Here is a 9,757-nt window from a genome sequence, read left to right on the forward strand (position 1 = left end):
GAAGAACACGAACTGATTTTGGCTTTTTGGAACTCAGTCATTTGTTGATGGTTTAGACTAATTCAAAAACAAGAATGATCACCCTACGATGGTGATCATTCTCCATACAAGAATAGGCATTATCACGGCCTATTCCGACAACTACATGCCAAGAACAGTCAAAAGTCATTAACGACTTGACTAATTCAAGCCACTGGAAGCTTCAACCGACCTTCGGACAATATAAACACCCCCTTCATTACAAAGCCAACCTACCAACGCAAAAGCCTCAAACAACAAAAAATTGAAATCCGATATTAAAGCTACAAAGAATCGTATTTTTCAAAATTTCTTTTTAAGGCCATCAAGCTTGAATATGTGTATCTAGAATGCTTCCTTTAGAATCAATGAGTGTTCTAAAATCTTTGGCAAGGTTCCAATCAACTTCTAATTCATATTTACAGTTTGAATTTGAAATTTATATATTTCATATTATAAAAGCTTCTAGGCTTGCTGCTTATGTGATTTTATGATTGAAAAATCATCTCTAAATGATTTATGGACTATCTGGATACAATAGAATCGATCAATTAATTTAAATAACAAAAATCCAAAATTTGAATTTCAAAATTAAAAAAACTGGTTTGATGTTCTTTAGTTAATTCGATCGAATCACAACCCAAAATCTTTCCAACATGATTGTAATGATATTGTTGGGCAACTATTTGGATCATGTTTGATCCATCCCGATCATGTTTGATCAAAATCAAAATTTTCCCAAAAAATTTGAAATTTTGGTTTCTTGAATTGGTTCAAACAAGTAGACAATGTTCTTGTTTTGGTATCAATCAAGTGTATGTGCTATAAGGAAACTATAATCAAAAACCTAAATTTTGATCACAATCTATTTTGAACAAATTGATCATCATCTAGGTTGAATCATACCTTGAGATGATGATCAATATGTTCCTGAGAGCTTTGTGAAGCTACCAAGCTCTTAGATCAAAGAATTAGAGCTAGAAAATGAATTTTAAAAACTAGATACGTATGTTCTTGAGGACCGAGGTCTGTGAGCCTATGACCGAGAGGTCCGAGTGAGAATCCTCAGTCCAGACCGTGACGAATGACCGGTAAAAATAAGCTATGACCAAGACCTAGGACTAGTATTTTAAGATAAGACCGATGTTTAGAACCCATGTTCTTGAGCCAGGACCGAGAAATCCGACCAAAGATTTTTACCTAGGATTGAGAGGTCTGACCTCAAACCGAGACTCTTCGGACCTAGGACCGAGAGGTCCAAACTGGTGACCAATATTCCTAGACTCAGGACCGAGACTCCTAAAACTAAGGACCGAGGGACATAGTTTAGGGCTAGACCCGGACCGAGAAGTTTATACACCTCAATCGAGAAAACCTAAACCTATGCCAGTATAGGATCGATAGATTTTTACACCTAGACTGATAAGATTAACTAAGGACCAAGAGTCTTTGCACCTCAACCGAGAGCCTCCCGTACCTAGACCGAGAGATCTCAAGTCTAAACCAAGGGTCTCCGGACCCCGACCGATAAAATTGGACCCGAACCTTAGGACTCCGATCCTGAGGCTTGTTTGGTTCCACTTTTCAAAACCCAAAATTATTTTTGTAATTTTGAACCCATATACAATTTTCTAAAAATCCCAAAAATTAGAAGATGCATTTTAAATATTTTTGGTATATTTCCAAAAAAAATATTTTAACAAGAGTTTGTTTGGTGTTTATTTCTAAACCTAATGCCTTTAAAATTGACTGATATTTTTTAGGTATTTTCACTCTAGTTATCATCCGCAACATGTACCAGCATTTAAATATTGATGTTTCAATATTTTAAATAACTCTAAAACTTAAAAAGCATGACTAGGACTAGAAAATTAATTGGTTAAAATTAAAACGTGATATAACCGATTTTCAAAAACCAACTTTATAAGTAGAGATCGTTTTCGTACGAGTACAGAGTAGGATGAAGCGCGAAAGATCTTTCCCGAGTATCACCTAACTTCAAACCAAAAACGAAACTCTGGTGCAAAATACGTTTGTACATGTACACATTTGTATTGATTTTTTCTAAAATCAATAGTCAACTCTATCTTCAAATCAATAGTATTTTCTTAAATTAGTCATGTTTAATTAATTTAAACCGAATTTCAAATCAAATCGTTATTTGATTACAACAAATCCCTAGATTATTAAAATTTGAACAAAATTAATAATTTTTACATAATTAATTTTAAAAGTCGTCAGGTGTTATCAAAATCTTTTAAAAATAATGTTTTTTTTAAAATGATGTCCGACACGTAAATCAAGGTTGAAACCATCGACCTTTGAGCCACCTTTAGTCCACATTTTGCCACGTGTCCACCAAACACGTGCTAAGCTACGAGGAGAATTTCCGGGTTATAATAACGTTTGCAGAAGTTAAAACATCATGGTGTTGGTTGGTATATATGAGATATTTTAGATCTAATTAAAATGAAAATGATACATTTTTTTTAAATCTTGGTTTATACATTAGAACATGTCCTAATATACTCATGATTAGATAGCTTGAGATTTCTTTATCTATTTCGAGTAACTTCATTTTAAAATTTTATTTGCAAAAAAGTAACAATAAAATTATTTTAATGAGTGTTTCTTTCAGTAAAACTAAATAATAATAATTCAAAAGACACTATATAGAAAGATTCCCTTAAACAAAGTTAACTTGTGTCCTTTATTGATTAGAGCCCGTGGCAATTTCTTTTACAATAAAGTAAATAACATGTTTTATTTTAGAGACATGTATATAGTACATGTTTTATTTTAGACGAGCTAAAGTGGAAATATCATATGGCTGAGCATCACTAGAATTTATTGCATTATAACATCTGCCTCCAATGAACGAATTGGCAATAGTTGTGGTATGAAAGGCATCAAAGAAGGTAGACTCATTCCTTAAAGGACATGGAACAGAGTTAGGAACACAGAATCCAATGTTGTTAACGCTACAACACGGAATATTAATCGGATTCACACCTATAAAAACCAAAACAAAAAATCAACCGGCTGATAAACAAACATTTTAATTAGTTCTACAAATGAAAACAAGAATCATGAGATTCAGCGTAAGAAAATATTACCACCAGAAGAAGAACTGGAAGAGATTTGAGCGATATTAATATAAGTATACTTGGCGTCAATAAGATGACTATTAAGATAATTGACGAGAGGTTGAAGGCGATCATTGAAGAGTTGTACATCATTGTTGATAAAATCCACACAGCCAGAAGCATTTGCACCATAAACTGCTATCTCAGCTGGGGTGCACCCTACGAGCCCCGGCCCAAATACTGCCACCTTCCTTGCTCCTAAAATGTATAGACTCTGTTCTTTCACAAAACAAATAGGCATATGTAAGACAAGTAAATTTAAGATCTCAAAATTTACAATATGAGGTTTTTCTAGCTGGAAAAAAATTAAATTAATGCAAAGGAAAACATTAAATTGTGAGTCTACACTTGAAAACAAATTTTCTACAAATAATTTTTTGAGGAGGGTTAGGAAGACTATAATTCCTCTCGAAAAATTGTAAGGATGCTTTTAGACTAATCAAATTGAAATTTGTATTAGAATTGTAATTGTAATTCTAATAAGAATTGTTATTAAATTAAAATTAAAATTAAACTATTATGTTTGTTATAATTCAAATATAGTTTCAATATTTGAAAACTTATAATAAAACTATTTTGAATAAATATTATCTATATTATTAAAATAGCGGTTCGACAAAACTCACTATGTAGCTTAAGTGTCTAAGATTGTTTTGGGTTTGATTCCCATTCAGATAAAAAAAATAATATCGTTAGTTAACCCGTGTTTTTTAAATAATAAATTAATAAGATATTTTGCTTACAAAAATTAGAATTGCAAAATTACAAAATCACAATGATTTGAACTAGATCTTAATTTTAAATGATTTAACAAACATCCAATTAAAATTAAAACTCTAAATTCTAATTACAATTTTACAAAACACATCCTAAAATATTGTTTTTATTAGTACTTGTACAATAATTTCACACATAGAGAAATATATGGAAGTTGCATAGCCAAGCTAAGCTCATGAAGGCAAGACGAGAATAATAGTTTCTAAGTTTATATTGATAACCTTAAATTTTATTTTATTTATGATTTATTTTTTTGGGTGTTTATTTTGAATGATTTTGATGCTTGTTTAAATTATGACAATTTTTGTCATGTTTTGAGGTGTGAATAATTTTGTTTACTTCACATAAAACTTGACTTTCTCATTAGTGGACGAAAAAAATTTGAGACTAGATTTATAAACTTTAAAAAATATTAATGAAAGAAGAAAAAACGTACAAAATAATTAAGGAAATTTAGTTACATTTTTTCATCGCTATTGTAGAAAGTAAATATATGTTACGAACTTGTACATAATTTGACAAGCTGGAATATTATTGGGTGATATAATTCGAGCTTATGTAATTTTAACGAACTCTTATATCTAATCGGCTAACATTCAAGAATAGATAATTCTTAAATTTCTGTTAAATAAGATTTTTTATAATATTAGGAAAGTTGAACATTAAAATTAGCCACACACAAGCCATATGCGATACTATTCCCACTCCCAAAGTTAATTTGGATGTATTTTAGAAATTTATACGAACTTCTACATTATTTGACAAACTAGAATAATATATGCTGATATAATTTGAGCTTATGTAATTCTGACGAACTCCTACTCTCAATCGGCTAACATTCAAGATTAGATAATTCTTAAATTTCTGTTAAATAAGATTTTATAATATTATGAAAGTTGAACATTAAAATTAGCCACACACAAGCCATATGCAATACTTCTTCCCACTACCAAAGGTATTTTGGATGTATTTTAGAAATTTATACGAACTTCTACATTATTTGACAAGCTAGAATAATATAGACTGATATAATTCGAGCTTATGTAATTCTGACGAACTTCTAATCTCAACCGGCTAACATTTAAGATTAAATAAATCTTAAATTTCTGTTAAATAAGATTTTATAATATCATGAAACTTGAACATTATAATTAGCCACACACAAGAACTACAACATTATGTTCAGCCACATCATTCAAATCTGCAATTGTTAATGCATCGTAAACTAAAATATCACTAAAAATATATTGTTAATGTATTACTAGATTAATCACTATGTACTCATAAGTCATTCAACTAAAATTATTTTGTGACATGAATTAAAAAGTCGCATAATCATCAAACAAATATAATCTCAATGTCACTAGCTAATCCTATAGCATTCAAAAGTAAGTGAAAATTTGAAAAGTTGCGATTGAATAGGTAATATTATAAACATCATTTGTCGTTGTATTCATAGAAGATTTACTATTAAAATAAATTAATCAAAAAATGGGGATAAAAATTATAAATTTAATTTAATAACGTCTTTAACAACCTTTTATATTTCTTTCAGTGTAATCAATTTGAAACCGAAAATCTAATCGCAATATTTCCAGAAATGTTATTATCCAGCGCTGAATTTATTCCTATAAAGTAAATCAGACTTTTTAATCGATAAATGTATATATCGCAAATCAGACTTTTTTTTTTAGTGAAAAATGTTGAATTTATAAAACAGTTTAACCTTTTATGTGCAAAGAATCCCAAATTGACCAAAATTTGCAAGTGTTATTAAATAATCAAAGTTATTGATTACTTTAATTGTGCATAATCTTACCAGTAATTGTAAAGTATATTGGTTAATAAGACGGTCAGCAAACTGGTCAGGTGTGTACATTTTGCTTGATGAATAATAAGCAGGTTGCAAGTAGTTGTTAATGTAATCGTTGCTGCCCATACCAACCGTGTATATACACTTACTCAAGTAATTTCGGGCAGCCATTTCACTTTTCATAATTGAAATAATCCGTAACTTTGTTAATCCATGGTTTTTTAATTGTGCATTCATACTGAATCTCCCACCCTGTATTAATTCATGGGATTAATTTCATCAATGGATAGTAATTATTATTGAAAATCACAAATCATTCCTCGTTCTTACTAGTTGTTTCCCAGATTCGTCAAGAATTCCACCTCCTCCCGACCCATAGTTAACACCTAAAAGAATGTCGTAGCCTGTTGTGTTGGTGAATGGTGGGATATATCGGTCAAATCCTAGTAATTGAGCTGCATGGAGAAAATACATAATTTAGGAGTTATCGTAATTACATTTTTATTATCGCAAGATATATTGGCCGTCATAGATTATTTGATTGAAAAGATTGAATTTTCTTATGAATGGTTATAGTAAAATGAATAATCCAATACAAAAACACGAGATGAGATTTCATGTAATTGATTCAAATGCAATAAAATGTTATTTTTATACATAAGTCGACCTAAATTTTGGATTTTTTTACTAGGAATTTATCAAGAATATGTCGTATTTATTCAATTAAAAAAAATTAATAATAACACTTATATTATGATCGAATAAAGATTGTAATAGTCAATAAATTTCTAATTTCACTTATAAGTTCTCTTTTCAAATATGATTTAACAGTTAAAAAGTATTTCCAATAGAGCTCAACAATGAACAACATAAAACTCTAATTAAACAAAAGTAATCCTAGAACAAAGAATACTAACCAATGATGTCTGCAAAATTAGGTCCGTTGCAAAATCTTCCCGTGGGTCCTTGAGGGAAATCGACGCCATAAGGAGGGTAGTTCACTTTGGCACTAGTCTTGAGATTGTTGTTATTGCCATTATCAACTAACGAATCCCCGAAAACAAAATAACACGGCACTTGTGGCTCGCTATTGACTTCAGTCATTAGTACTGCCAATAACATTAATGTCCCTAATATTGATATCATAATATTGATAATTAAGTGAAAATAACAAGGCACAAAGAGAGAGACCAATGGCTTAGTTAGAAACATCAATCATATATTTATACACATAAAATCATGTAATAGAAAACTAGCGAAAAGCATATTAACAAATACAAGAAAGTCTTTAAAAATATATATAAAATAAATACAAGAAAGTCAAATTGAATGATAATTGCAAAGTTGAATGTTGATAGTGGAAAATGATGATTAAGGCATGAAAGAATAAATAAACAATTATGTTTGTATCTTAAAAATCAATAATAATATTATTTTATAATTGGAAGCCAAAGGCCCATATAGTCGGTTAGATGTCTCAATAATTAATATTCTAAAAAAAAATAATTTTAACTACTTAAAACGTAACAAACTTATATACCGCATAAATAGAATTAAGAAAAACCTTTAAATTTGATTATTTGGGTAGGCATGTTTGTAATTATTTTTTTCTTTTTTGACAGTTAAATCATAAATAATCAAAGGTACTTGGACAATTGGATCAACATAATGATGGATTGAATTCATTTTTCTTAGTTTTTTTTGGGTAAAACTCTTCTTGAAGATTTTGACACTAGAGTTTGGGGGGAGGTGTCTGAATTGGCTAGATTTTGTTGGAATTAAAGACTTTGTACTTTGTTGTTCTCCATATTATATCAGATTTTGGATGCCTAAAAATGTCTAGCTAGAGACATTTTATTGATGGTTTGAGGTTTGAACAAAAAAAATATTATATTTGAAACTTGTGTAACTTTGAAAAAAATATTGATCTACTCAACATAATTTGATGAATTATTGAGTGTAGAATAATTCTTAAAGTTTGTATGATGCTGGTTACTAGAAAGTTTTTAGTGGGTTTTATTAATAATCTTATTGGATGAAAAATATAGTATTTGAATTTTTAATTATTTGTATAAATATAATGTCTTTTTTGTATTTAAATTTATAAAAATAAAGTAAAGTAAAGATATTTTAATATTTTAATATTAAATTAAATAATTTGATCGTTAAAAAAATATATGATTAGATAATTTAGTTTTTTCATAAAAGTTCATAAGAAAAACCATATCAAATGAATACATTTTTATTAAATTTTCAGGACATACCAATTGAATTTGTAAATCGTGTCTATGATGACTGTAAGTTGAACTGTAATGTATTTATTACAATGATGGTATTAATCCTTAAATAAATAAATAAAATAAAAAGTTTATTGTTGATAGAAAGAAGGTATATTAGCTTGAATGGTTTAATATATATATATATATATATATATATATATATATATATATATATATATAATTAAGAAAGGCGGAGGTGGGCTTAAGCCCATCCCTAATTTTTGTTTGTAGGCATATATATATATATATATCAAATTAAAACTGAAAATTCTCAGAAAGCATAAACTACATTCATTCTCTTTCTGTACAGTTATATTATATATTATATAGCATACTTCTTCCCTAATATAAAATTACTTTCCTTTTCATTTTTATGTAAGTATTTCATTCCATTTCTCCATTATCTAATTATTTTTATTTAACTTTCAGATAATTACTTTTCTAATTCCCGTAGAGGTTTATTATTTAAAATAATTCTATCTTTTTCTATAAATTTTATCTTTTTAATTTGAATAATTGTCAATTTAATTATGTATATAATGATTATAATTAATTTTATATACGTTTGATTGAATGTATAAATAAAAATGTATTATTTAGCATCACTAGGTATATCTTTAGACTAAAATATTTCATTCTACTTATTTAATAATAAGATATTTTATAAACGTGCAACGGAATTTATCATGAAGATTTGATAGATGAAGACATTATTGTTTGAAAATATTTACATTATAAACTTTATGTTACGCAGAATTTCAATGTTTTTACACTTGTTGAGTTATGTCAACAATTGATCAAAAGTAAATGATAAAAATTTAAGTTACGTTGATTTATCTTGTTTTAATATTACATATTTTTACCATTACTACTTAGCGAATATTTTCACCAATTAAGAAGGTGCACACGAAACTTTGCAATAAAATATATATTAATTATTTTGTCGACTGCTTGATACTCTAAATTTAACGAAATTTACCTAAGAAAATAAAATAGATTTGATTAATGATTAGCTTTATTTTTAAAATCTCTTATAGTTTAACTTATTTAAACATTATATATAATTTTTTACATTAAATTGAAGACCACCCCAACATTGATTTCTAGATCTGTCCCTGTATATGACATAGTTATTTTCATTAATATATATATATATATATATATATATATATATATATATATATATTAATGATGCTTAATTTTTAAAGTGTCTAGATTGTCGGGTCGAGAGCTGTGGTTAATTTAGATATTTATGTGAGAGTAAATAGATATTTGGGTCGGGTTGTGGGTTGACCTGACCATAAACTTAAAACGGTTAAAAATTAAATTAAAAACGTTATTTGTATGTTTCAAACTTGCAACCTAATAAAACAAGTATAACCTTTTAACCAACTAGGCTAACAATACTTTATATTTGAGATTCAACACCAAATGTGATGAACGCTAGACATTTTAACAATAAAAGTTCAATTTTTTAACAACTAATCTATCTATATATAAGGATGCTTAATTTTTAAAGTGTCGGGATTGCCGGATCGAGAGTTATGGTTAATTTGGATATTTATGTGAGAGTAAATGAATACTTGGGTCAGATTGTGGGTTGACCCGCTCATAAACTTAAAACGGTTAAAAATTAAATTTAAAATGTTATTTGTATGTTTCGAACTAGCAATCTAACAAAACAAATACAACATTTAACCAAGTGTGATTGAAATGTGGTTTGT

The 9,757-nt window shown here is 28.2% G+C and overlaps 2 protein-coding genes across 2 annotated transcripts; both read right to left on the bottom strand.

Annotated features, from left to right (window-relative positions):
- Positions 1-2,812: 2,812 nt before the first annotated feature.
- On the bottom strand, positions 2,813-6,000 carry LOC124943956 (GDSL esterase/lipase At1g29660-like). The gene is made up of 3 exons (XM_047484413.1): positions 5,761-6,000; positions 3,135-3,378; positions 2,813-3,030 (listed from the first exon to the last, which is right to left on the bottom strand). The coding sequence occupies exons 1-3, from the start codon at positions 5,989-5,991 to the stop codon at positions 2,813-2,815; spliced, it is 693 nt and encodes a 230-aa protein (XP_047340369.1). The 5' UTR covers positions 5,992-6,000.
- Positions 6,001-6,060: 60 nt separating this feature from the next.
- LOC124943964 (GDSL esterase/lipase At5g45670-like) lies at positions 6,061-6,858 on the bottom strand. The gene is made up of 2 exons (XM_047484418.1): positions 6,672-6,858; positions 6,061-6,209 (listed from the first exon to the last, which is right to left on the bottom strand). Exons 1-2 carry the CDS (start codon positions 6,856-6,858, stop codon positions 6,061-6,063), a joined length of 336 nt encoding a protein of 111 aa, XP_047340374.1.
- Between the last annotated feature and the right edge of the window lie 2,899 nt (positions 6,859-9,757).

This window comes from Impatiens glandulifera, chromosome 1, assembly GCF_907164915.1.
Source record: "Impatiens glandulifera chromosome 1, dImpGla2.1, whole genome shotgun sequence".
NCBI classification, from domain to species: domain Eukaryota; kingdom Viridiplantae; phylum Streptophyta; class Magnoliopsida; order Ericales; family Balsaminaceae; genus Impatiens; species Impatiens glandulifera.

Excerpts from the sequence above, each read along its gene's own strand:
- LOC124943964 (XM_047484418.1), bottom strand. The coding sequence starts at position 6,858 with ATGACTGAAGTCAATAGCGAGCCACAAGTGCCGTGTTATTTTGTTTTC. Across the intron at positions 6,210-6,671 it reads TAATTTTGCAGACATCATTG|CTCAATTACTAGGATTTGAC; the intron begins GTTAGTATTCTT and ends TTCTCCATGCAG.
- LOC124943956 (XM_047484413.1), bottom strand. The coding sequence starts at position 5,991 with ATGAATGCACAATTAAAAAACCATGGATTAACAAAGTTACGGATTATT. Across the intron at positions 3,379-5,760 it reads AATATACTTTACAATTACTG|AGTCTATACATTTTAGGAGC; the intron begins GTAAGATTATGC and ends GTGAAAGAACAG. Across the intron at positions 3,031-3,134 it reads TTCCAGTTCTTCTTCTGGTG|GTGTGAATCCGATTAATATT; the intron begins GTAATATTTTCT and ends TGGTTTTTATAG.